Raw genomic sequence first — 27609 nt, 5'->3', positions numbered from 1 at the left:
ACAGCCCAGATGCTGGGAGCCTCACTCCTCGACAGGGACGATGCTTGTGCCTCTGCCTAGGGACGACGAGGACGGCAAGCGTGAGTGTGCAGAGCAAAAGAACGGAAGCTGGGGAGCCTGACTCCTCGACAGGGTCGATGCGTCTGCGAGGCCGAGCGACGACGAGGACGGTAGGCGTGCGTGTGCAAAATAAACAATCAAAATAAATAAATGCACAGAAGCTCGGAGCATCACCCTTCGACATCAGAAATCGTGCATTTAACAGGCACGGTGGCTTTGGAGAGGCCGCGAGACGACGAGGCCAGCCAACAGGAGCGTACAGCACGAGTGCAGCATCTGTGCCCTCTTGACCCGTTTGCACCCAAGGAAAAGAAATGGAGGGAATCGGCCGTGATTGTTCGATAAATGGGCGAACAATGTAGAGTGTACGTGGAAATGAAAAAGAAAAACATGACATGAAATGGCCAAGCCAGAGGCGACCGGTCTTCAACATCGCCTCACCCGCCCACAACTCCCATCCAAAAGCAAAAGAAGAAAAAAAAGGGTTGGGACTCTTCAGTGCCGTGCTTGGCCGTACCCTAGGCAGCTCGGGGGCTCCGTACGGGTGCCTTTCCATGTCGGGCAAGCGTCGGCTCCCCAGGCAGCATGGCATGTTCGTCGACGCGGCGTGGGGGTTGAGCGACGCGAGAGTTGCGGCCGCGTACGGTGGATTCGTGCCTCGGCGACCTGTCGAGCAGCGCCAGGCTGTCGGTCGATGTCGGTCTGCACTCGTCGGACGGGGACGAGGGCGAGGCGGCTACATCTCGAGCTCGCCGGCGACGTCTTCGCTCATCATTCTGTCGTGGCCCTGATCCAATGGCAGGTCGCCGCCGTCCTCGAGCTCCCCGTCGTCCTCGAGCTCCTCAAAGTAGTCGTCATCGGAAAAGGGCACAAGGTCGCCGTCCTCGCCGCGGTTCCAGAAGAGGCCGTCATCCTGAGGGTCCTCGTCGTCCTCGAAGGGAGGCACCAGCTCGGCCTGACGATCGCCGAGCCAGTACCTCGCCCGCTTGGCGGCGTCGTCGGCGGCAAAGTCGGTCTGGCGCTTGTGCTGGCCGACCTTGATGGGCGTCAGGGTCGGGCTCGTCGACGAGACGACGGGGACGACGCGGACGTAGAGGTAGGCGACGCGCTTCAGCGCTCGGTTGAAGAAGAAGTAGTGGACGGCCCAGATGGCGCTCTCGTCCTCCTCGAACGGATCGGGATCCGGGTGGTAGCTGAAGAGGGTGCACTCGTTGAGGCGCATCTCCTTGTCGATGAGGGACCAGCACTGAGGTCCCCAGATGGAGTCGAGGTCGCTGCCGAGGGAGGAGTCGAAGGAGGCGGCCTCGAAGCCGGGGCGGACGTTTTGCAGGATGGAATCGAGGTTGACCATGACGCGGCGCAGGTTGCGTTCGCGCTTGAAGTCACCCGGCCGCAGCACGTGGGAGAAGTCGTAGTGCGGGTGGCTCGCGTTGAGCGTGGCGATGAGGTAGGCAAAGGTGCGGCGGCTCGAGAGGTCCGACAGGGGGCCGAAGGCGCTCGAGGTGGAAAACAGCTGCATGTTGGGCGAGGTGGCGAGCATCTGGGCCCGATCCGGCGGCGACAGGCTCGCGCCGAGCTTGACGAGGGCATCGTGCTGGGAGCTGAGGTCCTTGTCAATGTTTCGGTAGAGCTTCTTGTCGGAGCCCGTGGACTTTGTCGTGTACAGGTCGCAGCCGCCGGTGACGTTGCAATCGGGCGTGTTGAAGTTGAGCGCCCTCGTGACGGGTTCGAAATCCTGGACCGGGAGGTACTGGGCCGGCGTCAGCACACGTCGGCGCGGGGCGACCCTCTCGGCAGACGCGAGGCTAGGGGACGGTAGGGAACGGTAGGGGAGGAAAGCTGGGTACCTTCATGTTGAACGTGCTGCCAGCGCGTTGGACGCGGGTTCGCAGTCGGAAGTAGAGCCGATGACGACGCGCGAGCGGGCACGGCAGAACGACAAAGGTGCCGAGGCTGCGGGGGGTGGGATCCGGCAAGCAGCTCCAGCCGTCCGCGTGGCGATGAGGGCGGTGGTGGATGTGGAGGGCGCCGGATGAGAATGGCCGATGTCGGCTCGATGGCGAGGAGAGGTCTCACAGGATGGGAGAAGGGCAGCTCGACCAGTTGGCCGCCGGGCCCGGTCTGCGGTCGTCGCAACGACGGGCGGCAAAGAGGACGGACGGCTGAGGGGACGGACGGCCGATGCGATGGGTAGAGCGACGATCTGGGTGCCGTCGCAGGGACGTGTCGGTGAGCGACGCGAAGCAAAGCGTAAGCGAAGCGTCTTGTCGACGGTCGGGGCGGTCAGGGTAGCGAGAGGCGACGCGGAGGCCCCGGGGTGCGATCGGACGGCCGGATGAAAGGCGGTCGAGTGGTGAGACGATGCCAGACGGGAGGGCCTAGCGGCAGGGGTCGGCGTGCATCGCCGGCACGGCGGAAAGGGAGTGGTATCGGTGACGACGTTTGCTCGTGTTTGGGCCGACGGTTCGGGCTGTCGGTTGGGATGGTGGTTCGATGCCGAGGAATCGTAGCCGACGGAGATGGACGACGGAGATGGAAGACGGAGATGGATGACGGCGATGGATGACGGCGATGGATGGCGGCGATGGATGGCGGCGATGGATGACGGCGATGGATGACGGAGGAGGGGGATCCGTATTGGTGAGCGGTTATGGTGCGGTTTGGGTGCGTGTTTGGAGTGCGTGTCGCTGCCCTTTGGTCTGAGCACTAGGCGTGACCGAGGGCCGATCCAGATGCTTGGTTGTTGTGGAACCGGCGGCCTAGTGACACTTTGCGGCTGAGGCACCGACAGTCTGACACGCATGGCGATGGCGAACGAGGTCAGGTGGACGGCTTGCGTGTCAGCGGCTCGTCGCGCCGTGTCGGCCTGGCTCCCCTTTGCTCCCAGCTGTTAGCCTGTGCGTTTCAGTGTCCTCGGCGCGCCGCACCGCACCACCCACCCCCAAAGAACCCACCGACAGCACTCTACAGTGCCCGGCCACAGCGCCCCACCCCTGTACCGTCCCCCACCCCCACTGACAGTCGTCATGCCATCGGACAATAAGCCTCGACGACGGTCCAACAAGCTCGTCGGGTGCAGAAGCAGATTGCACGGCAGCGCGGCAGGGTAGAGACGGCGCATCATATAATCCATGGGGCGGAGAGTTTGGACATGTCCGTCGTCGCATGTCCCTCTGGCCCACTCTCACGTTTGTCTCTCGCGCGTCCGTTCCTCGCATCGTCCGAACAGGCACTGGCCGTCCCGACCGATGCGTTCATCTCTCCGCCGCTCTCCCGTCTGTCTTGTCGGTTCTGCCCGGTCCGGCGGCGACGACGATGCACGCAGGCAGGCCAGTCACGTCGAGCCCATCCCCGTCTGCCCGCCGACCGGCTTGTCGGTCTTCATGTCGGCAAGGCACCGCTCGGGGATGTTCCGAGGCACGCGCGGCGGGAGACGGGCGCTCATGGGCCTCATTGGTCGAGGCGAGCCGGTTGGAACAAGTCAGACTCTCTTGATATGATTAAGGATGGTGTTCCATCCTCCAAGATCTATAAACACACCAGAAGCAACTGGCTTTGCCTCGTCCCGCATGTCGCGAGCCGCTCGCCGGCGGGTTCACGTTCCGATCCTCGGGCGTCGCTCCATCATCGGCCATCGGACTCTCGACGCTCAAATGACACCCTCGCCCTCGAGGTTTCGCTCCACGTCGCGGGGACCCTGTCGAACGATCATGTCAATACCAAGCTCGAATGGGCTCGTACCGCCACCCGACTCCCTTCGTGTCGCTCTCCTCCCTCGGTACGGACGATGGCTGCGTGAACGGCGTGGCGGTGCGTCGCGTCGACGGAATCGTGTCGGTGCGGCAACCGTCGTCGTCGTCATCGTCGTCGTCCACGTCTCGTCCAACCAGCAGCTGGCCGACAAGCATCGTGCATCTTACATGAGCTTGGTGACCTCGTCCTCAACCTTGGAGCCATGACCCGCGTCAGCCGTGGCGTCGTCTTGATTTGCCGTCGCGCGGGGTTCTGCCTCTTCCCGCCGGCCGCGCTGGTGCCGGCTTCCCAAGGAACAAGGGAGGGGGGCGAGCTCGGACAGAAGAAAAGGGTACAGAAGAACAGGGGACAGTTCCGAGGGGCCGACACGTCAGTCACTCACCTCCATGTCTTCCAACGAGTCCTGCTGCCCGATGCATCGCAGCACGTTCTTCTTGCTGCTTTCCTGCAGCTCGCCGGCGAGGAGGAGCTCGTCGAGGATGTAGTAGGCCTTGGTGAAGGAAAAGATGATGTCCAGCTCGCACACGTTTCCGTAGTACTTGTCCATCTGCTCGACGTAACGGTGGATGATTTCGAGCGAGATGAGCTCGTTGTCGCCCGACGAGCAGCCGGCGATGAAGAAGAGCGAAGCGTAGCGGCGGTAGACAATCTTGGTATCTAGGCGGCACGAGGTCGCACCCTCTCTCGTCAGCACCCCGACGCCCTAGGCAGGCGGCAGCGGCCGAGGGGCCACGGCGGGGCGACGAACCTTTGTACTCGAGAAAGTTGCACATTCGCGTTCGGCGTGCGAGGACCAGCTGCGACACGTCCTTGACGATCTTGGCCTTGTCCTTGGGGGACAGCGTGGTGAACCACTTTGCGAGGCGCTGGAGCCCGTCGTCAGCCAGCGGGTTGCCTCCTCACCGGGCTCGCGCGGGGGGTCAACGAACCACCTTGCCCTGACGGGACAACAGGATCAGATATCTAGGCACCCGTTCAGCACCGAGGGCAGGACGCCGGGGAGCGGAGGAGGGGGAGGAGGGGGGGGGGGTAAGGCGTGGAAGGCGGGCGTACTGGATCGCCATGGTGCGGATGGCATCACGTCGCCGAGCCGGGAAGCTTGGGACGGGAATGCGTGATGCGGCCGAGGGAGAAGCTGCTCGTCCGCCGCTGTCCGGTGGCGAGGGGTGCGAGAGCAGGGGAGGGGGATCGATTCGAGGGCAAAGCGGGATGAAGCAGCAGGCGACGGTGAACGGTTGTCAGGGTTGGCGACGAGCTGCCTCAGGTCCACCTCGAAGCTCAGCCGTGGCCCCGTAGCCAAGAGCAGCCATCAGGAGGTGCACGTGCCAGCGATGGCCAAGTGTCTGTACGACGGACGCCGCCGAAGAATTGATGCACAAGTACACTGTATTAGCTGCACATGTACTTGTACCTGCAATGGAAGTACCCAATTACCATTGTACCGCCAGATCAACGTCGAGCTACAAGTACCTCCGGTGTACTCCGTGCCGTACTCCGTACCGTACTCCGTACTTGTACTGGCATGCCAATGTGCAGAACCCCGCCAGGCCATTCCGTTGTCGCAGGTGGCTTGACCATTCAGCACAAGTACACCGACCAGCGAGAGTACTCGCGATGCATGTACTTGTACATTTGCAAGTAAGTACGGAGACGTGCAAGTACTTGCGGAGAACCAATTGATTGCATCCCAATAATCCCAAGTAACATTATTACTCCGGACAACCATTGTAATCGTGCCACGCCCCACCTAAAGGTGGTGCTCACCACCACAGCGCGCACACCACCGCAGCGCGCACTTTGGTAATAGCTTCTAATTCAACAGCGTTTTTTAGTACAAAGACCGCCCTTGTTATCGCAGACCTGTAGATGTTCCAATACTCCAGTTCTCCGCCATTTTCGTGCCTTTTTCGCAGCATCAATAAATACCCGTTTCGCTATAGTATAGACCTTTTTGTCTGCAGCCTCTACCTTCCTACGAGCCTGAGCAATATCGTTATTTGCCTTCAACTCTACCATTCGACGGCCCTGTTCAACTGTAAGGATTCCACCAGTCTTTAGGACCTTATTCTTTGATGCCCGACGAAGTTGATAAGCTCTTTCTGCCTTTTTCGTTCGCTGGAGGTCCCTCTTTACCTATATTAGCTCTGCAGCAGTAGTTAAGGATCCTCGAATTAAACGGTCAAGGTCATAGTTAAAGGTATCGTTAAGAACCTCATTCTTATCGTTTATTGCATCCTCTAGCCGCTTAGTAACCTTCCTAACTTGCCGTAATGTTATTGGTGTTGAGAAGTTGGAAGAACTAGGTATATTAGGGGCATCAGGAGAAGGGGTCTTTGGCGCTCGTATTTGCATTGATTGAATGACCAATTGAGGATTCAAAGGATAGATACTAGTCTTTTTGAATGCTGATAGTATTATAGTACGTTTAAAGGCTTGTTTTCGAACCTCTTGGATTATTGAAAGGAAGTCAAGCTTAGTTACATTAACTAGGCCATCTCGGACTGCAAAGTTAAGAGCTTTTGCATAATAATGCTTTAGCGGCTGAAAAATAGCTATATTAAGTGGTTGGAGAAGATGCGTAAGATGTAGTGGAAGGGCAAAAGGAATAATATTCTTTTCTTTGCAGAAGGAAATAAACTTAATTGTATGATGCGATCCATGGCCGTCTAGGATTAGTAGGCGTTTGCTACTAGTTGTAGACGCATAACGATTGAAGTGTTGAATCCACTGGAGGCTTAATTGGTTATTTAAATAGCTACTATTCGATAGAGCAATAACTGTATTGTCGTGAAGCTCTCGAATACAATACTACTGTGACATATGAAGCTGGCCAGTTAGTATAAGGAAAGCAGGTATATACCGTCTATCGGCAGAGATAGCCTTAATAGCTGTTGCTGACTCCCTATTCTCAGGCATACTAAAGAGATGAGCCCTCTTTCTTTTCGTTACAATAAACTGGTCTTTGCCAACCCCAATTCGGAAGCCTGTTTCGTCTATATTCCAGATATCGGCAGGGGGGATACCTTTGCTTTTAATTACCTGTTGTAGCTGTTGAAAGTAGGATATAACTCTATCTATATCCTCAGAGGCCTGACGGTTTGAATTAAGCTTCTTCTGGCGTTGCCTTATGTATTGATGCCGTTAAATAAACCGTATAGTCCAGTTCTTTCCAACAGTTGGGGCTAGGGTTGAGGAATCTGGTAATACCCTCTCTGATAGGATATAATTTGCAGCATCCGTAATAAACTCTGGGCAAACTGCAAAGTTGGCAGCATTAAGCCTATCGATATATCGATATAATGCCTTCTCTTCTGGCCGACTTAATTTAGTATTATGGCCTTGAATACTGGTCTTTGGACCAATACCGGACAATCGTCGTTGTAGGCGCCTCCGAGGGATTTTAAATAGTCGGGTAACCTTTGCGATTTTTTCGTCAGGAAACTCATCAAGATAATCTATAGCCTCCTGGGTACGTATTTCAACTGTTGGATCATCTATAGCTGTTATGGTTGTAAAGATATTGGAAATTGAAGATAAATGAGGGAAAAAGTGCGCGGTGCGGTGGTGTGCGCGCTGTAGTGGTGAGCACCACCTTTAGGTGGGGCGTGGCACGATTACTGTAAATGTACTTACTACTTACAGTACAAACACCACTACTTAAGTATACCCAAGTGTACAGAAAACCTACAGTACTGTACAGTGTGGTAGTCATTAGTCGTCTGTGCCATGGACCCAATCCATAATAGATGTGCGCATTCGTTCATTCGCGATGAAACTCCGCAATGGAGCGGAGATGCATGTTGCTGTACGGAGTACCTGCATGTAATTAGTTGTACGGAGAAAGTACCAGCTATGACTTTGGCGAGCTCCTTGATGTAGCAGGCCCCCGGACGCAAGTACTTGCAGGGAGAGATGCGAAAAGTTGAACTGCGCTGTAATGCAAGTAAGTAAGTGCTAGGTACCATTTAGTAGTTGGAGACTGTAGGAGTACAGTGGGAGAGATGCGACAAGTTGAACTGCACTGTAATACAAGCAGGTACCATTTACTAGGTACCTAGTAGTTGGAGACTGTAGGAGTACAGTGGGAGAGATGCGACAAGTTGAACTGCACTGTAATGCAAGCAAGTACCATTTACCTAGTAGTTGGAGACTGTGGGAGTACAGTGGAAGAATGGCAGCTTGAGGAGTGTCAAGGGTTCACATACTGTAGATACCTCTGTTGACGTGCACAGTGCAGTATACTTGCAGCAATAATGCTTGAGCACAAGTACTAACTAACTCGTACTGTAGCTGCAAGGTACTAGGTGCCCAGTATTGCATTGCACTCTGTAATACACCTGCAGTACGCTTGATTAGGCCCAGGTGCAGTCAGTCTACAGTGCTCCCAGGTACCCATCCATGGTCAGCTGGGGGAGAGGGCTGTAGAGGGCATACACCGCTACGACCCAGCTCGGTCCGTCGCTCCGGAAGAGCCGTAGCATATACTGTAATACTACGACGTAGCCATGGCATGTACGGCACGCTGCACAGGCCGCGGAGGAGCGGACTTTGGATTGTAGCCCGCTCCTGGCTGCGGCGGGAATAAGCAAGTCGTGCTCGTGCACGAAACATGAAGAGGCCACAAGCCCCGAGGGTGATGCCAACTCTGCTGCAGCTGTGCTGCTAGATGCACAAGTACACTATACCTGCATACCGCGGAGCAAGGAGCACAGGAACCGCGTACACGGTACAAAGACAAGTTACACTCACGGGGCCCCGCGACTCTCGTGGGACCCCGCAGTCGCTCGCATTACTAATCCGGCAATGCCGTCCCGCTGCCGCTGCAACCGAAAGCTGCAGAGGGCACCCGCTAAAACCGCCGGCTACGAGCAAACGCCAACACCCGATCATCGGCATCCGGACGAAGCTAGCACCAAGATTTGCGCCGACGCTTACGGAGCCCTCGCTCGCTGACGACGCACGACGGCAAGGCATCCGCTGGCACTCGCACGACCCTACAGCCGACAAAAGCTGGCCCTCGTATCGACTCCCATCGACCCTCGAATCATCATCGCCCCTCCTCGTCTACCTCGTCTGCCCACGCCGCCCCTCTGCTCGCCGCCTCTGTCCCCTTGCCTGCCCCCTCCCGGCCGAGCGAGGTTCGTCGAGGCAGGCCATCGCCCGCCATGACGAAGCTAATCCTATCCACCGGGTTCGTTCCCTTTCTCGTCGACGAGACCATCGACGGCACGTCCGTCCATGGTGGCTGATGGTGGCGAAAATCGTCGATAGCAATGTCATGTCGGCCGGCCCCTCCATCATCCGCAAGTCGGGCAGCACGACGAGATCCAACCTCGAGCTCGTCAACTCCCTTCGGGACAACTTCCGAGCGACGCAGCAAGACTACGCCAACGCGGCGACGCCCGTGTCCGACCAGTCCCCGCCGCCCAAGTCGTCGTCGTCGTCGGATGACCGTGGTCAGCCGCCGGCCGTCGACGTCTGGACCGAGCGGGACGGCGACAGGCTGTACGTTCCGCGCATCGGCTGGGAGACGGCCGGCCTGCGCGAGGAGGCGAGCCAGTACGAGATCACGGTCAAGCTGTTCCTGCTGCCGGGCACGCCCGTGGCCGAGCGCGAACGGTTCGTCGGCGAGGCGCTGGCGCTCGTGGGCAGGGAGCTCGGCGTCGACACCATCGACCTCCTCGTCGTCTCCTTCCCCGGCATGTCCTTTGAGGGCAACTGCGAGTGGGAGGCGGACAAGATCAACGCGCAGCAGGGCAACCTCGACGAGGAGCTCGCGACCTGGAAGGTCTTTGAGAGGCTGCACGAGCGCGGCGTGGCCCGGCGGCTCGGCGTGTCCGAGTTTGGCAGCGCCAAGCTCGAGGCCTTTCTCGAGCGCGCGGCGGTGCGGCCCGTCGTCGACCAGATCAACCTCCGCGACTGCTGCAACGTGCCGCCGCCGCTGAAGAAGCTCGCCGACGCGGCCGGCGTCGAGCTCAACGTGCACGTCGACTGCACCGACATCCTGCCCCGCGGGACGCTGCGGGACCTGCTGAGCTACGGCGACGGCGGCGCCGGCATCCTGCTGACGCCCGGCGTCGCCGCCCCGGGCCTGCCGGGCGAGGTGGTGCCGCAGTGGGTCGTCCGATACATGGCCTTTGTCCGCGATCGGGGCGTCATCGAGAACAAGGGATACTTTGCCGGCGCGGCGCTGGTGTAGCCGGCCGGTCAGGCGGGCGGGGGGCCGTCGTCACGTCACATCGGACGCTTTCTTTTCCGCACGCATTCCATACCCCCTTTGACTAGCTTTGTCTCCGCTTCAACGCCAGCGAGCATCGGGACGTGACCGCTCGAGGCGGCCGACGTTCGGAGACGAGCGGCGAGGCACTGCCCGTCCGCGCTCTCGTCGGCTCGCGTCGTCCTTGGTCACGGCACCCGTCGTGGTCGGTCACGGCTCGCGTCGTCCTCGGTCACGGCACCCGTCGTCCTCGGTCACGGCTCCCGTCGTCCTCAGCCACGGCTCCCGTCGTCCCTCGTCACCTTAGCCAATCATAGTCCGTTTTCTCCCGCGCATCCTGACATCCTCGAGCCTCTTGAGCACCGCCGCCGACTGCTTAAAGGTCGCCCCGTACGCCTCCAGCAGGTGGTGGAAGAGGCACTGCGCGCGCGGGTGCGTGCTCCCAAAGGCGCGCTCGAGGACGTAGAGGTCGACGGCACGCTCCTCGTCCTGGATGCTGCCGCTGGCGAGGCCGAGGTCGATGATGACAACCTCGCCGTGCAGGACGTGGTCGACGGGCTGGTCGTCGGCGGCGAGGGCACGGCCCGTCGACGGTCGCAGCATGAGGTTGCTCGTCGTCAGGTCGCCGTGGACGACGCCGACGCGGTGCAGGTTCCCCACGGCGGCCCCTATGCGGCGCATGAGGCTCTGGAGGGGCTCGTCGCCCTCGATGCCCTCGGTCCGGTCCCCCAGCCACCGGTTGATGTTGACGCGCACCGGCGTGCCGGGAATCCATTCGAGCATGAGCCAGCCGCCGGCCTCGTCGATGGCGTAGACGGCGGGCACGCGCACGCCGTCCCGACGGCACTTGGCGAGGATGCGGGCCTCGGACAGGATTCGATGCTTCGTCAGACGCCGGTCGAGCATCGGGTGCCTCCACGGCTTCGGGGGGCGGTACTTGAGCGCGCAGGGGACGTGGGCCTCGAGATGCGTCGTCTCGTAGAGCCGGCCCTCGGCGCCCTGGGTGACGAGCCGCGGCGGCCTCGAGGCGGGGTAGGCGAGGATCTGCGGCAGCGGAAACGGCGACGTCGCCGACGACATTTCCGCCATGGCCGATGGTCGTCGGGGGCGAGCGGGCCGGTCGAGGGAAGGGAGTCGGCCGGTTCCGGATCGGGCGAGGAACGAGTCGGCTCTTTGATTTGGCTCTTTCAATTTGTCGTCGTGGTTGGGAGCCTTGGTTGGGAGCCTTGGTTGGGAGTCGTGCTTGGGAGTCGTGCTTGGGAAATGTCGAGAATTCTGGCCCCCAAAAGTCAGCACCAATGACGAGGCGCCACTGTCCGAGTAGCAAGGACGGGGACGCTGGCCTTGGGCGAGGCGGCAGTGGGGGCCTAGAAGAGGCCTGGAGGGGGCCTGGAGGAGCCTGGAGGGGCCTGGAGGGAGCCCCCTGCTGCTGGCGGACAAATGCTCACAGCGGGTGCCGAAGCCGGCAGCGAAGCGCCCAGGGGAAAAAGGAAATCGGGGCGGCGGGGAGAGGGGGGGCGGCCAGGGCGGACCACCATTGTTAGCGTCCAGCACTAGGCAGCGGGCCAGCCCTTAACCGCCACATCTTCGGGAAGCGACCCATTCCTTCAACGACGTCCCGGCCCTGGTCCCGGCCCTCCCCAGCTCGCATCTTGACCGCCGATTCGGGATCCAGTGCCGCCGTGACGTATTCCTTTTGGCCCTTTTTGTTTCATTGCGCTCCGGGAATCGAGTCACTCCCTGTCGATGTTTGCCGCGCACGTACCTACTAGGTACTCGGTAGGTATTACTAGGTACTAGGTAGGTAGTAACAGTGCTTACTTAGGTACTGCTACCTTAGGTACCTGGTACAAACCTACTAGGTATCACTACAAGGGTGCGGAGTACTGTACATCAGGTCTGCCATGCAGAGCAACACTCTGTACGCGTCCAGAGTACCGGTACTTGTATGGCAATCGACACTTAGTAGTCGTGGTAGGAATTCCACTTCATGCGCGTACAAGTACCTTGCGCTTTCGTCTTCGCGGTACGGCAGCAGCGGTAGACAGGGCACTCCGTACGGGCCTGCATCTCGGCACTCCGTACCTGTACTTGTCATCGTAACAACGTACCTACGCTTCCATCTACCTGCAGGTACAAGTACACGCTGTGCTCTGTACCTCCCAACCTTGCCACCGACAGACGCCAAGTGAGGACGGTAGCTCCGTTCCTGCAGGGCGTCTGCTGCGCTTGTACTGCATGCCACGTCGGTACCTGCTCAGCATGGGACTTTACAGTCGAGGCCATCGGCGGTGCCCGGCGATGCTGCGTACCTATACTTGCCCTCGGCGTACCCGAGCAGGCTGTGGTACGGAGAAGCCCTCGCGTACTTGTCCGTCGGCTGACTTACTTGCTTGGTTGTAGCAGTACGGAATACTGTACTGTACGAAGCACTGTACAGAGTACCTGCACGTTGGGTGTGCCGGTATGCTCCGGCATGTATTGCTGCACAGTCCGTGCTTGCTGTCAGCGGCGGCTCACGCACCGTGGCACGATACTTGTGCTCCCATGTGACGTGGCTCCGTCTGCCTCGTCACTCTTGGGCTCCCTTGGCCTCGTCGACTCTGCCTCCCGCTCCGCCTCTCACTACTGCTCCTCCACCTCCTCCGCCGCCGCTCGCCGCTCGCCGCCTGCCAGCCCGTCCGCGCCGTCCATCGCCTCGGATCATGACACGGCACCCTCCCTGTCGCCGCCGCCGCCAAGGTACCGCCCGCGCCGCTCCGCCGACCCCCGTCTCGCCATGGGCGCCTCGGGCTGCTTCCAGTGGGCCGTCGTCCTCGCCCTGACGGCCGTCGTCCTCTCGCTCGTCGTCATCGCCCAGGTGCTGGCGACGTACTCGGCCGCCTACGCGGCGGCGCCTCGAGAAATGGTGACCTTTGTCGACGCCGTCAACTTCTCGGTCCAGGAGAACGAGAGCTACGACCGCGACGTGGCCGGGGTCCGGCGGCTCGAGGACAAGATCCGGCTCGGTCGGCTGCTGCGGGAGATCCAACGAGCCGGCGACGACCTTCGCGAGAGGCTCGACGACCTCCTCGTCGACGGCAGCGCCACCACGCTGAGGACCGGGCCGAGGCTGCTCTGGGCCTCGAGGCGTCGGGAGCTCGAGGACGGCGTCCGGAGGCTCGACATGCTGCGGATGCGATTTCTCGTCGTGCACATGGCCATTGTCGGTTCCGCCGCCGCCGCCGCCGCAGCCGGGCCACGGTCGCCGCCGTCGTCATCATCGCCGCCGCCGCCGCCGCCGCCGCCCCTTCCGCCGACGGATGCGGAGAAGACGGCGGCGATGGAGTGGCCTCGGCGATGCAGCGTCCCGAGGTCCCTCGCGAGCGACGCGGCCAAGCGGCCCCTGGTGCGCCGCCTGACGACGCAGGCCGTCGGCCACAGCGAGACGGTCACGTCGCCCCACAGAAAGGGCTGGGCCGGCGTCGTCGAGGAGCTGCAGCTGTCGCCGCGGATGCAGCAGCGGCACGCGTCGATAGAGCAGGCCATGAGGGGGCAGCCTCGATGATTGCGGGCACCGGCCACGAGACGACGGCACGGCCAGGCGCCCAGGATGGGTCATGAAAGACGATGGAGTCATCCATGGACAAAACAATATTCACTTGTTCCCCGACGAGCAGAGGACAGGACGGGCCCGCATCCGTGGACAATACAATATTCACTTGTTCCTCGACGAGCAGTGGACAGGACGGGCCCGCATCCATGGACAATGTTCACTTTTTCCCCGACAAACAGAGGACGAATGGACGACGACGACGACGACGACGACGACGACGACGATGCAAACGCCAGCGACGGGCACGACGCCGACGCGGCCTCGTTGGCGAATGGCATGCTGCCTTTTTTTCTCAAAGCCTCGGGTGGCCGTCTGGTCATTGCTCGAGACGACATGACATCGGTCAAGAAGACATTTCATCGCTCAAGACGAAATGGAGTGCGGACGGCAAAGAAATGCCCATAGGGAATGGCGTTCTCAAACTTGGCGAGGACGGGAATCGTGTCGTGCGACGGCACTCGTCACCACGCGCCAGGCACACCAACGGCCCTTTCGATACTGGTCACGGATGCGACATGGCCTTGGGTGAGAAACAAGTGCTGCTTAGCCGAGTGTAGAGCTACTGTGCAGGAGTTTTGCACCTCCTCTCGTCGGGCAGCCACTCGCAGGCGCTCAAATACGCCGGCTTCCCGTAGCAGCTCTCGGGGAGAAAGATCGACTTGATGTCCTCCAAGATGCGGGTAATTTCAGAAATCTCCTTGACCAACGACTCGCCAATGTGGACGTTGGGTACGGGCACGATGGCGACTATTTCGCGGTGGAGATGATCAAACTCGCCGCCCACGTGACCGAGCTCCTGGTACATGCCTTCGCAATAGTGACCCTGGACAATGGCCGACCTTTCACCCTTTATTGTTTCAAAAAACGCCTTCAATTCCGCTTTAATGGTTCGAAATTGCTTCAAAAACTCGGCGTCGGCCGGCGGGTGTTTGTGAATCTTGAGAATTTGCTGGGTGACGTGGAGCGTGTCGATGAGCACGGCGGAGGCGAGGTAGAAACGATTGTTGTTGAAGTGTTTGGTGTCGACGCCGAGCTTGACGATGCGGACCTCGACTTCCTTCAGGGAGTCGTCCAAGTTGGGCGACTTGTGCTGGACGGCGGCCGCCAATGCGCAGCCGGCGAATGCGAGGGCATTGGTGAGCTTCATTGTCGAGAAGGATGGGGGGGGGATGGCTGTCGAGGAGCGATGGAGGGATGCGTGGGAGGATGCCGGATTCGTTTTATTTTCACCACAGGTACGGAGCATTACTCGATACTCGCTTACAAGTACAGGTACGTGTCCGTACATGTAATTACACCTACCGCACTTGCTTGCGCGGAGTGCTCCGTACCTCGTTGTTTACTTGTACGTGCGGGTGCCTTTCATGGGTCGCAATGCTTGGGTCCGAGTACTTAGGGTGTGTCGTGGGTGTAATTATGTGAAGGTATCTATGGATATGATGTATAGGGGGGTGACAAAAGTGTTGATTCACTTTGTAGTATTAACGCAGGCAAAATTGAATCGTCACTTTTGTCTAGTAATGCACCATGTACGTACACCTACAACCACAGCACAGTAATACTATACTTGTAGTTGCAAGTACACCGAGGTAAGTACCTTGGTAGTACCTATGATACTAAGTACGTACTGTATGTACAGAGTACTAAACTACCTATGTAGTACTCCGTACTCCGTACTGTGCAGTAATTAATTACTACCTAGTAGTAGGTACCTAGGTAAATGTGGCACCTTGATGTATTCTTGACAGGTGCTTTGTGGCACAGCACTGACATGACAGGTACACGCAAGTACTGCACTACAAACATGTACTGTACAATGGGGTGGCAACAGTGTCGATTCACCCTGCAAGTACGGAGCACTCCGTAATTAGTGGTAATACTCCGTACCGCTACCAGCATTGAATCGTCAATTTTGTCTGGTGACTATTATACTGTGGGTGAGGTGTACTACTCCGTACAGAATAAAAAAACGTACTCACACCTACATGCACAAGTACGCCTACAAATGTAGCACACCAAGGTGTAGGCAAGGAAACATGTTGCAACATATTGTATGGAGTACTGTGCAAGTGCTCGTACATGTGCTGTAGCCGAGCGCGGACTTTACAGGTTATACACCCAAACACGGAGTAATTACGGAGCAAATAATGCAACCAAGTAAACTCGCACGTACTTGTTCACGTACTCGGTACATGGGCAGGTGTACAATTCATATACAACTACTTACTTGCACTTGCAAGTGCTTGCACCGTCTCCCTCGTCAAGTACGGTACTGCAATTAAACTTGCTGTACGGAGTACACCTACTTGAAAGATGATGGAGCTTGTTTTGAGCGTTGCTCCGTAAATACTTGGGTGTATAAGTACTCGGAATACCACTACAACTACAGTACAGTAACAACTTCATGCAGGTACGAGTACAATTAATACAGCACTCGACACCGCCTGGCCTTGCTGTCCGATCTACCAGCTTCACCTGGGCGCTCCTCATGCCCCCCATCTCCTTCGTACTGTATTATCTCTCACCTACGGGCCGGTGCTTCTTTGCCATCTCCATAGGCCATGCCCTCTTTCCGTAACAGTCTCGCCTCTACAGGAAATATATGGTCCCCTTTTTCCAAGGCCCATTACGATGTTCGAGCTGACGTATGGGCACCTGCAAAGTAGTAGGCTCGCAGCGTATCGAACGGCTCGAGTCATCGGCCTCGCCTTGCTTCCTCTGCTGCCTAATCTTCGTCCTACTGCTGCTACATCTAAGCTTTGCCGTCCCGGTTGCTTCAAAGGACTTGTCGAACCAATTGCTCTTGTCGGGGCAGTTCCAGCGGTGGGTAATGTGAAGCTCGCCCGACGCAGCGTTGATGCTAAAGCTTGCCATGCTTCCGCCGCCAGCGGGAATGCTGCACGAGTGGATCGTTCTGCCTCGAGTAAAGTCGTCGAATGTGTTGCGCGAGTACGAGGGGAGATTCTCGCTGATATTTTCCGTACAGTAGGCCTTTTGCGGAACCGAGGGATGGGTAAGGGTAAAGTTGACGAAGCCTGCCGTGCGGGATGACTTGAAGCGGGCGGAGGCGTCTGGTGCATTATAGGAATCAACGGATGCGGAAAACTCGAAGTGATCAATCGTCCACCATTTCTGCGCCTTTGAATCGTCCATGCACTTTTTCACATTCTCGTCGATGTAGGACAACGAGTAGCCCATGTGTGCAACGGCAGAGCCGACAAGGAGTAGGGCAATAAGGATGGGCGCCATGATGGATGGAATGGCAACGGTGGTGGTGGTGGTGGTGGTGGTGGTGACGAGGGGGGATGGAGCGTGCAAAGAACTCGCGAGGAGGGGGGTACTGGTAGGTGTACCGCAGGTGCGGTTGCGGTGCAAGTATTACAGCACTGGTCGCTGCAAGTACAGCAAGTATTACTAGGTGTTGGGGAGTCATTGATATTACGGAGCACTCCGTACTTGTACGTAAGTTGACCCGATTACGCCGCTCGATGGGAGAGCCACCCGAATTCCAGGGCCACCCTAATCCCAGGGCCTCCCGAATCCCAGGGCCACCCGAGTCCCAGGGCCATCATAATCCCAGGGCCACCCTAATCCCAGGGCCACCCTAATCCCAGGGCCACCCGAATCCCAGGGCCATCCTATCCCCAGGGCGGCCACCCTATTAATCCCACCGTGTCTCGGGGATTGTCCCACGGGTCTGGCCCAATTCGGGAATCTGCTTAGGTTAGTACTAGTTTTTCATCTAGCCAAGCTAGTTAACTACACAGAGGACTCCGTACTGTACATTAAAAAAGCCTGGTCCATCGGGCGGGTGTATTCCAGCTCCCCACTGCTGCATGTACGTACCACGACAACTAATAGTCAATAGGTACGTAGGTGCATTTCCGTGCACGCTCGCTCAGTGCGTGTAATCTCTTGCCGAACCCGTCTTGGCCGTCGCTTCCGCCGCCGGCGCGACGCACTTCTCTTCCGACAAGCCCGACGTGATGTCGTCCAAGACCTGTTGGAGCCGGGACATGTTTGCTTCCATGGACTCCTTCACGCGAGGGTCCGGGGCGGGTACGTAGACGACGATTTCGCGGCCAAGTTTTGTGCATTCGGAACAAATCGTTTCGAGCACCCCGCGCATGTCCTGGCAGGCACGAGCCTCGACGATGGCCCCCCTTTCGTGCTGCAGCTGAAGTCCGAGGAATCGAAATGCCCCCTCGACATGGTCAAGCCGCAGGAGAAAGGACGCGTTGGCCGGCGGGTGTCGGTGATGTTCCACTATTTTCCTTCCCGTCGTGAGAGCCTTGAGGAGCAGGTCGGAGTATTCGTAGAAACGGTCGGCATTGAAGTCGATGGCCTGGAACCCCAACTCCTTCGCGCCCTCCTGGATTGCTCCCAAGCCGTCGTTCAACGTCGGTATTCCACGCTCGGCGGCGGCGGCGAAGGCGTTGGTGGCGAGTAGGAGGGCGTTGGTGAACTTCATTGCGAAGGAGGACGGTATGACCAAGGCGTCCAAAAGCGTGGGAAGAGCAGCGGCGGAGCGACGACGACGAAGCGGCCGTCGTTGGATGCCTTGGACGACTTTGCAGGGATTATATACTTTTCCGACGATGCACCGAGAGTGCCTGCGAGCGCGGCGGCGACGGTAGATGAGCACAGCTGCACTTACGTACTAGGAGATGAAGGTAATTAATTACTCGTACCTCTCCATGTCGGTGCCAGCATACATGCAATTGCCTCATGTACAGTGGGGTGGCAAAAATGTCGATTCAATTTGTGCGAGCAGCACCAGCAAAGCTGAATCGTCACTTTTGTCGAGTCACTGTAGTAATACTCGAGTACGTCCAAGTAGATGCGGGGTGCACCTACGGCGTACAGGTGCGTGCAGTACTTGCAGTGCATCTACAGTGCACGGGTGCTGGGAGGCATACGTACTAGGTAAGTGCTGTTTACCTGCCCTTGCCCATGAGCCGTGCTCCGTACGGTACATCCACGGCACAGGCACACGTACTGTATTGTCGATACGATTCCGTACCTGTACGTAAGTTGACCCATGTGATGGTGCTCATGTGCTGGTGCCCATGCGGAACGGGGGTTGCCATTGCTCGGCCGACATGACTTGGGTGTGCCTATCAGTACCTGTCCCAGAATTTGACGCGGAGCTAGCTCTGTAGTGCTCTGCACTCGTGCCACTGTGCTCCGTACTCGTACTTTTATAGTACTTGCGCCGTCCTCCGTACTCGTACTTTTACAATACACCGTCCACCGTACTCGTACTTTTACAGTACACCGTCCTCCGTACTCGTACTTGTTACAGTGCACCGTCCTCCGTATTCGTACTTTACAGTACTTGCGCCGTCCTCCGTACTCGTACTTTTACAATACACCGTCCACCGTACTCGTACTTTTACAGTACACCGTCCTCCGTACTCGTACTTGTTACAGTGCACCGTCCTCCGTATTCGTACTTTACAGTACTTGCGCCGTCCTCCGTACTCGTACTTTTACAATACACCGTCCTCCGTACTCGTACTTGTTACAGTGCACCGTCCTCCGTATTCGTACTTGTTACAGTGCACCGTCCTCCGTACTCATCCTCTGTGCTGTACACTGTTCTCCGTCCCATGCTCTGTACTTGAAGTACACTGTCCGAAGTCTCAGCCTAGTACTTGGCACTCGTACTCGTGCCTAGTAATTTTACAGTATGATTCTACCATTCACCACAAAATGCAGTGCTTGCGGCAAACTCGTACCGCACTGAACGCCGTACTCGTCAAACTGCATCGCACAACACCAAACGCCGCAATAAGCACTGCTCATCGTACACACCAAGCGCCGTGCCATGCCATCGTGATGCACATGTATTCATGCAAGCTGCGCTTCCAAGCATCAAGTGGGAAAATCCCCGCCCATCCCCTAGCTCTGCGTTGCGGCCGAGCCGTCGTCGTTTGCCTCCGCGTGGCAGTTGTCCTCGGAGAAGTCCGACCGCACATCGCCCAAGACCTGCATCATCGCTCCCGTCTCCACCTCGACCTCCCCGCCCAGGCCATGGTCCGGCACGGTCGCGACGATTTCCCTCGTCAGATGGAGGAATACCTCGCCGAGGTATGCGAGCACCCCGTGCACGCCTTCGCAAGCACGAGCCTGCACAACGTCCGACTTGACGCCGTCCAATCGGTCGTGAAGGTAGTTTAATGATCCGAGGATTCTGGCGAGTCGGTCTACAAAGTCTCGATCGGCCGGGGCATGTGAGTGAAGCTCAAGATTTGTGATGCCATCGATGACAGCCTCGGCGAGGGCCCGGGATTCCGAGTCGAACCGGCTCGAATTAAAGGGCGGCTCGGTCTTGAAGGCGAGCCGCTTTGTCTGGCGCCAGATGTCGTCGAGGCTGGCGTCGAACGGATTGGCGGTGCCGGCAGCGAGGGCGCAGGTGGCGAGCACGATGGCGCCGGCGACCTTCATCGTCGTCGAGGAGGACAGGTTGGAGGCGTCGTGACGAAGCGACCATGACGAGCATGTCGGTTTATTTAAATCGTTTCGCGAGGCATACTTGTCTATAGTACGTACGGTACTTTTGTACATTTGCCCGCAAGTTCTTTCTCGTACGAGCATGGGCGCCGCACCTTGTCTAGTATCAGTGGCCGACTTGGTAAGTACTTGTCCCGGTACAGCCAGCGTATGTACGTGTGCGCTGCAGTTGTGGTTGTCGGTCCCTAAGCGTGCGCTGCCGAGTACTACTTGGGTGGCATCACGGATGCTTGTACCCACGCCGGTTGAGAACCATGACAATACTCTCCAAAAACATGCAGACATGACTCTGCGCATGTGCACGGCACTGGGTTGACCATGCTGCGTGCACCGATCATACTTGGTTGTGCCTGTGGCGTATAGGTGCAAGTAAGTACTTTGGTATGCAGACTCGCAACGGCACCTGTTATTACCATGATTCACTGTGGATTGTCCAACGCCGATGGAGCAGCCGAGATCTATTCCTCCGCACATGCTGTACTTAAGTATACCAAGTACAAGTATCCGTACACGTATTAATAATACATGCAAGTGCAAGTACAAGTGCGGGCTGGCCACTATTAATAAGTATATTATGAGCAAGTTACCTACCCAAGTACACATACACATACTTAGATGTGCATGTACGGAAGACGGCACAGCAAGTACTCGGCGCTCCGTAAATGTCCGGAATGCTTGCATATATAGTCTTACCTGTACTTACTCGGAGCGGCAACGTGTTGGGGCCTCACACCATGCGTCAGGCCATGGGTGGGCGGAGGATGGCAGCCGTGCATGTGCCAGCACTCGGTACATTAAGTACTTACTCCAGCATGTACTTAGTTGTAGGTGTCGGTAGGCACAAATAACGTGCTGGTGGTTGAGCAAGAACAGGTACGCACAATAGATGTGCATGGTGCAGTTTGTGTACACTAATTACAATTCCGACTACAGTACTCCGTACGGTAGCTGCACATACTTACTGTACTGTAGGCGTACATGTACTTTGCATTACTTGTACCCGAGATGACTTGACATGTATTATATTCCATGTCCTTGCAAGTACTCGGAGCTGTGCTTACGTACTCCGCACTGTACTTAGGCCGTTTATCGCAGGTAAGTACTAAGTAGGTGTAAGTACTCCGTACATGCAGGTAATATCACGGACTTGGGTAAATTGAAGTATTACTGTAATTACATGCAAGTACAGGCACGTATACAACTACGTACGGGTGGCAAAAATGTCGATTCAATTTGTAGGAGTAGCCCAACCAAAACTGAATCGTCACCTTTGTCGAGTGACTATTATACTCCGTACACATCCACAGTTCTTGTACATGTACTTACTTACGGAGCACAGCACAATTGTTCCCTACTAGGTATTATTAAGTAGACTCCCATGGGCTCCGTACTTGCACCTAAGTGAGTAAGTAATTGTCCTCACCGGCTAAAATAATGACCATGTACTCCGTACTTATGCTCCACATCTGCCTTGCAAGTACTATACTTGTACGTAATGGCCAATGATGCATTGCAAATGCTTGTAATACTGTGCTGGCACAACATGCACAAGCTACTCCGTACAGTCCTCGAATTTTGGGCGAAATGACTCGCAGCATTGTGTCAATCTAGCCAAGCAAGTTCGGAGCAATACGTACGGAGTAGTCATGCTGTTTTTCTACCCGTGTCAATCTCCTCAAAGCCCAAATTTCGCCATCAGTGTCCAGTGTCTACGCAGTTCCAGACCACGGAGTGGATGCCCCAGTGGCCAGAGGACACCCAAGTATGCCGACAAGCATGGTGCAGAATGTCTGGTTTCGGGAGTGCTCGGGTATGAATGCACCTTGTCGTATCGGCCATGATACTTGTCCGCTCTGAAGCGGCAGTGCAAAACGGCGTACGAGTAATTGCATGTAGGGCCTCAACCTGAATACCAAGGTACTATATTATATTGGTGGGTGTACAAGTATTAGGGTTGCCGTACCAAGTTCAGTGTACTGGCACGGAGTACAAGGAGATGTATTTACTTGCAATACATGTGCAGTATAGCCGCCGACGAGGCAAGAAAGCAGGCGTACAGTACTAAACCATTCGTAACAATGATAATCCCCGGTCCTCACTGTACCATTCGTACAATATTAATCCCCAGTTGTCACTGTATCATTCGTACAACATTAATCCCAGTTGTCACTGTACCATTCGTACAATATTAATCCCCAGTTGTCACTGTACGGAGTACCATTCGTAACAATATTAATCCCCAGTTGTCACTGCTTGTACTGCAAGTACTTACAGTACTCACAGCTACCTAGAACTTGGTGCTTGCACGTATACTCCGTACAGTACGGAGTACTCCGTGCCTACTAGGTACAGTACTTATTAAACTTGCATCTACAGCACACGTACTTGTACCTGTATGCAGCACTGTACTTAAATACTGTACATGTACTGTACATGCGCCGTGATTCCCCCTACACCTCGCCGAGGTATGCCATGTTGAAAATTGCTAGCTCCTCAAGCCCCGACTCTATTCCGTCGCTGCCCATCAAACGCATGCCTGTGCACGTCGTCGGTCGTGTCGGCTGGACGAGCTATTCGTCCTCGAAGACATGGACGAGTTGGCCGGCCGCGCGACGTTGAATCGACCCTCGCCGGTGCTTGCCATGCATGGCCACTTCTCGATGCAGAGTCGGCTTCGCTGCGTCGCGCTCGAAAACGATGCAGCCCAACGGCCATCATGGTCGACTCGGCGGTGAGGACATGTCTGTACGGTACGGAGCGAGCATCTTCTCGGTGGTCTCGCCCATAGGTCCATGCCGTATGCCCGTATTCGAGTGCTAGGTAGGCCACCAGGTGCTGGGTAGGCCACCAAGCGCAAACCGGCTGCCCATGGCCACGCCTGGTGTCATGACGCCTGCCGAGCACAATCATGCACGTCCTCGCCACCGTGTCGACGTAGTCCTACCGGCAGCTCTGTTGCCTGACGAGCCGTTGCTGGTCCGGGTGCTCTGCGAGTGTCTGCCTTTCGTCCATGCCCATGTCACGACGCCGCCGCCGCTCGGCACGCTTGCCTCCGGTTTCGCTCGGGGATTCGATGCATCTTGATCTTGGCACGGAGCCGTGCCGTCTTGTACCTGTTACGCCAGAGGCCCATGTTCTGCGACGTCGTCGTCCCGTGCCGTCGTCGTCCCGTGCCCGTCGCCCCGTCATGTCGCCAAGCTCACCAATGCTGCGGCGGCGAAAGCGCGCGTTCGCGTCACGTGATGGTTCTCCGGAGCTCTCTGCCCATTTACGCGACGACTTTCTCGCGCGTCGTGGCCGAGCCCTCCATCCTCCCAACCACGCCTCCGACGTCGACGGACATCCCTCCCCCCTCTCGCCTCAACCCATCGTCGGCGAGCGCGCTCATCCACTGACGATGGCCGAGATCAAGATCGACGGCAAGCTCTTCCAGGAACGCATCGCCCACTTCGTGTCCGCCTGGAAGAATGACCTGCGCGGCAAGGATGGCCTCTTCGGCGGCGCCGGCTCCATCGTCATCATGATGGGCAAGGTCGAGGAGATTCCCGAGTTCCACAAGAACAACGCGATTCACGTGAGTGCTCTGCTGCCGCCTCGTCCGCGAGGCCCAGTCGGCCCGAGGGACCGAAGATACTGACGACGGTCGACGCCGCCGCCAGTTTTGGCTGCTCGGATACGAGTTCCCGACGACGCTCATGCTCCTCACCGTCGACACCCTCTACATCCTGACGACGCAGAAAAAGGGTACGCCTCCGCTGCTCCCCCGACCCTGCGGGCTCCGAGCTGACGGTGCGTGCGTGCGTTAGCGAAGCATCTCGACCAGCTCAAGGGCGGTCGCTTCCCCATCGAGGTCCTCGTCCGAGGCAAGGATGCCGCCGAGAACGAGGAGCTCTTCGTCGGCATCGCCGACAAGATCAAGGCCGCCGGCGTCAGTTCCGTCACGCCGCATCCCCTCCCCTCCGCCCGTCGCTGACGCCGCCGCCGCCTGCAGGACAAGGTCGGCACCATCGCCCGTGACACCTCCAAGGGCCCCTTTGTCGACGAGTGGAAGCGCGTCTTTGCCGACCGGTGCAAGGACGTCTCCGAGGTCGACGTCTCCACGGCCCTCTCGACCCACGCCTTCGCCGTCAAGGACGAGAGCGAGCTGCGCGCCATGCGTGCCGCCTCCAAGGCCTGCGTCGCCCTCATGACGCCCTACTTCCTCGACGAGATGAGCAGCATCCTCGACGCCGAGAAAAAGGTCACCCACTCGGCCCTCGCCGAGCGCGTCGACAAGAAGCTCGACGACGACAAGTTCTGGCGGACCGTCGAGCTGCCCGGCAAGGCCAAGCTTCCCTCCGACCTGGACCCGGCCCAGCTCGATTGGATCCTCGGCCCGTCCATCCAGAGCGGCGGCAAGTACGATCTCCGCTTCGCCGTCGAGCCCAACGACGACAACCTGCACGCCGGCATCATCATCGCCGCCCTCGGCCTGCGCTACAAGTCCTACTGCTCCACCATCGCCCGCACCTACCTCGTCGACCCCAACAAGTCGCAGGAGAGCAACTACAAGCTGCTCTACATGATCCACAGCACCATCCTCAAGGAGATCCGCGACGGCATGGCCGCCAAGGACGTCTACGCCAAGGCCGTGACCATCATCAGGAGCCGCAAGCCCGAGATGGAGAAGCACTTTCTCAAGAACGTCGGCTGGGGCGTCGGCCTCGAGAACCGGGACCCGACCCTCGTCCTCAACGCCAAGAACGCGCGCACGCTCAAGGACGGCATGACGCTCATCATCCACACGGGCTTCCAAGCCATCGACAACCCGCAACCGCAGGACAAGAGCAGCAAGCAGTACTCGCTCGTCCTCACCGACACCGTGCGCGTCACCACGGCCGAGCCCGTCGTCTTCACCGCCGAGGCCCCCACCAGCGCCGACGCCAACTCCTTCTTCTTCAAGGACGACGAAGAGGCCGAGCCGGCGCCGAGGAAGGAGAGGAAGGACTCGCGCGTGGGCGCCGTCGCGACCAAGAACATCACCAACACGAGGCTCCGGTCCGAGCGCATCACCCAAGTCGTCGACGACTCGGACCAGAAGCGACGCGAGCATCAGAAGGAGCTGGCCACGAAGAAGCAAAAGGAGGGCCTCGCCCGCTTCTCCGTCTCCACCACTGGCAAGAACGGCGCCGAGGTCAAAAAGTTCAAGCGCTTCGAATCCTACAAGCGCGACGATCAGTTCCCCCCGAAGATCAAGAACCTTGAGATCGTCGTCGACGCCAAGAACAGCACCGTCGTCCTCCCCATCCTCGGCCGGCCAGTGCCCTTCCACATCAACACCATCAAGAACGCGAGCAAGAGCGACGAGGGCGACTTCGCCTTTCTGCGCATCAACTTCCTCTCCCCAGGCCAGGGCGTCGGCAGGAAGGACGACCACCAGCCCTTCGAGGACGTCTCCGCCCACTTCGTTCGGAGCCTGACCTTCCGGTCGGCCAACGGTGACCGGTACAACGAGATCGCCACCCAGATCGCCAACATCAAGCGCGACGCGAACAAGAAGGAGCAGGAGAAGAAGGACATGGAGGACGTTGTGGAGCAGGACAAGCTGATGGAGATTCGAAGTGAGCTACAATCCCACCGCCCCGTCCGTCATGGCCGCGGGCCCATGGCCGCCAGCTGACCTGACCGTCCGACAGATCGAAGGCCCGCCGTTCTCGACAACGTCTTCATCCGACCGGCCATGGAGGGCAAGCGCGTTCCCGGCAAGGTCGAGATCCACCAGAACGGTATTCGCTATCAGTCGCCGCTGAACGCGCAGCATCGCGTCGACGTGCTCTTCTCCAACGTCAAGCACCTTTTCTTCCAACCCTGCCAGCACGAGCTCATCGTCATCATCCACATCCACCTCAAGGACCCCATCATGGTGGGCAACAAGAAGAAGACCAAGGACGTGCAGTTCTACCGCGAGGCGACGGACATTCAGTTCGACGAGACGGGGAACCGCAAGCGGAAATATCGGTACGGCGACGAGGACGAGTTCGAGGCCGAGCAGGAGGAGCGCCGACGCCGGACCGAGCTGGACCGCCTCTTCCAGGGCTTCTCCCAGAAGATTGCCGAGGCGGGCCGCAACGAAGGCATCGAGGTCGACATGCCGATCCGAGATCTGGGCTTCTTTGGAGTGCCCTTCCGCAGCAACGTCTTCGTTCAGCCGACGACCGACTGCCTCATCCAGGTCGTCGAGCCTCCCTTCATGGTCGTCACCATCGAGGACATCGAGGTGGCCCACCTCGAGCGCGTGCAGTTTGGCCTGAAGAATTTCGACATGGTCTTCATCTTCAAGGACTTTACCCGAGCGCCGTACCACGTCAACACCATACCGGTCGAGTACCTCGACCAGGTTAAGGACTTCCTCGACTCGTCCGACATCGCCTTCACCGAAGGCCCCCTCAACCTCAACTGGCCCACCATCATGAAGACGGTGACGTCGGACACGCACCAGTTCTTCGTCGACGGCGGCTGGTCGTTCCTGCAGGCCGACTCGGACGACGAAGGCGGCTCGGAGGAGTCGGAGCAGGAGTCGGCATTTGAGATTGATGACGAGGAGCTCGACGAGGCCAGCGAGTCGAGCGAGGAAGGCTCCGACTTTGGAAGCAACGCGAGCGACGACGACGACGACGACGCCGAGCTCGACAGCGACGAGGAAGGCGAGGACTGGGACGAGTTGGAAAAGAAGGCCAAGAAGCGAGATCGCGAGAGCGCCTTGGAAGACGAAGACCGGGGCGGCAAGAAGAAGCGCCGACACTGAGCCGTCGCCATGGTGGGCATGGTGGATGGACAGGCAGGTAGCGGGACAGAGTTCTAGGAAGCGCCGACACTGAGCCATCGACATGGTGAGCATGGTGGATGGACAGACAGGTAACGGGACAGAGTTTTTCGACCGGTCAAATACAAGCTAGGTGTAAATTGTACAACATCCGAGACAGGGTTGCCAGTGTCATTTGTCGCACATTGCAGGCCACGCCTCGCATCTTCTCACCGAGATCCCTCGGCTCATCGTGATAACTAGACGTACTCATAGAACAGAGGGGTTCTGTTCTTTTGCTTGGAAACTTGATCAATAAACCATCCAGACCCCAAAACGCCAGGTTCCTGAAAATATTTGGCAAGAAACGCACGCCTCATCCGCCGTTTGGTGCAGGGAACCCCAACCACATCTGCCTTCCCTTCCCTTCCTCGCCCGTGTCGTTCTTTCACCGGGACACCAACATGCCCACGGCGGACCAAAGCCCCCTCTCTGACTCGCGGTCACACGACAAATGGCTCGAGCTCGTGTAAATTAGGAACGAATCCCAGCACCGAGGGCACAAGGCATGCCTACTCATGGGCCGCCAACATCGGCGATGGCATCGCCACCCTGGTTCGACCGCCTGAGTCGACCCTCGACGCGTCGAAATACGTGGGCGGCCGGAGGGGAAAGCGAAGATGCGAG

General features: G+C 58.0%; 9 protein-coding genes across 9 annotated transcripts; 3 read left to right on the top strand and 6 right to left on the bottom strand.

The window, feature by feature from the left end:
• Positions 1-796: 796 nt before the first annotated feature.
• Positions 797-4877, bottom strand: DCS_02132 (mitogen-activated protein kinase MAF1; the record flags this gene model as incomplete). The annotated part of the gene is made up of 6 exons (XM_040799461.1): positions 797-1810; positions 1973-2935; positions 4196-4470; positions 4562-4679; positions 4743-4776; positions 4867-4877. 6 exons carry the CDS (start codon positions 4875-4877, stop codon positions 797-799), a joined length of 2415 nt encoding a protein of 804 aa, XP_040660344.1.
• A 3602-nt stretch (positions 4878-8479) lies between these two features.
• DCS_02131 (uncharacterized protein) lies at positions 8480-10012 on the top strand (the record flags this gene model as incomplete). The annotated part of the gene is made up of 1 exon (XM_040799460.1): positions 8480-10012. One exon carries the CDS (start codon positions 8480-8482, stop codon positions 10010-10012), a length of 1533 nt encoding a protein of 510 aa, XP_040660343.1.
• A 321-nt stretch (positions 10013-10333) lies between these two features.
• Positions 10334-11568, bottom strand: DCS_02130 (putative MNORI-2 protein; the record flags this gene model as incomplete). The annotated part of the gene is made up of 2 exons (XM_040799459.1): positions 10334-11305; positions 11479-11568. The coding sequence occupies 2 exons, from the start codon at positions 11566-11568 to the stop codon at positions 10334-10336; spliced, it is 1062 nt and encodes a 353-aa protein (XP_040660342.1).
• Positions 11569-12809: 1241 nt separating this feature from the next.
• DCS_02129 (uncharacterized protein) lies at positions 12810-13577 on the top strand (the record flags this gene model as incomplete). The annotated part of the gene is made up of 1 exon (XM_040799458.1): positions 12810-13577. The coding sequence occupies one exon, from the start codon at positions 12810-12812 to the stop codon at positions 13575-13577; it is 768 nt and encodes a 255-aa protein (XP_040660341.1).
• A 607-nt stretch (positions 13578-14184) lies between these two features.
• Positions 14185-14871, bottom strand: DCS_02128 (uncharacterized protein; the record flags this gene model as incomplete). Its single annotated transcript, XM_040799457.1, has 1 exon — positions 14185-14871. One exon carries the CDS (start codon positions 14869-14871, stop codon positions 14185-14187), a length of 687 nt encoding a protein of 228 aa, XP_040660340.1.
• A 1343-nt stretch (positions 14872-16214) lies between these two features.
• On the bottom strand, positions 16215-16874 carry DCS_02127 (uncharacterized protein; the record flags this gene model as incomplete). Its single annotated transcript, XM_040799456.1, has 1 exon — positions 16215-16874. The coding sequence occupies one exon, from the start codon at positions 16872-16874 to the stop codon at positions 16215-16217; it is 660 nt and encodes a 219-aa protein (XP_040660339.1).
• Positions 16875-17523: 649 nt separating this feature from the next.
• DCS_02126 (uncharacterized protein) lies at positions 17524-18096 on the bottom strand (the record flags this gene model as incomplete). Its single annotated transcript, XM_040799455.1, has 1 exon — positions 17524-18096. One exon carries the CDS (start codon positions 18094-18096, stop codon positions 17524-17526), a length of 573 nt encoding a protein of 190 aa, XP_040660338.1.
• A 1433-nt stretch (positions 18097-19529) lies between these two features.
• On the bottom strand, positions 19530-20075 carry DCS_02125 (uncharacterized protein; the record flags this gene model as incomplete). The annotated part of the gene is made up of 1 exon (XM_040799454.1): positions 19530-20075. The coding sequence occupies one exon, from the start codon at positions 20073-20075 to the stop codon at positions 19530-19532; it is 546 nt and encodes a 181-aa protein (XP_040660337.1).
• Positions 20076-23328: 3253 nt separating this feature from the next.
• DCS_02124 (FACT complex protein) lies at positions 23329-26925 on the top strand (the record flags this gene model as incomplete). The annotated part of the gene is made up of 5 exons (XM_040799453.1): positions 23329-23715; positions 23801-23885; positions 23948-24069; positions 24133-25741; positions 25817-26925. 5 exons carry the CDS (start codon positions 23329-23331, stop codon positions 26923-26925), a joined length of 3312 nt encoding a protein of 1103 aa, XP_040660336.1.
• Between the last annotated feature and the right edge of the window lie 684 nt (positions 26926-27609).

This window comes from Drechmeria coniospora, chromosome 01 (genome assembly GCF_001625195.1).
Source record: "Drechmeria coniospora strain ARSEF 6962 chromosome 01, whole genome shotgun sequence".
Taxonomy (NCBI): domain Eukaryota; kingdom Fungi; phylum Ascomycota; class Sordariomycetes; order Hypocreales; family Ophiocordycipitaceae; genus Drechmeria; species Drechmeria coniospora.
Note: the sequence above shows the minus strand (reverse complement) of the source record. Positions and strands in the feature narration are given on the sequence as shown.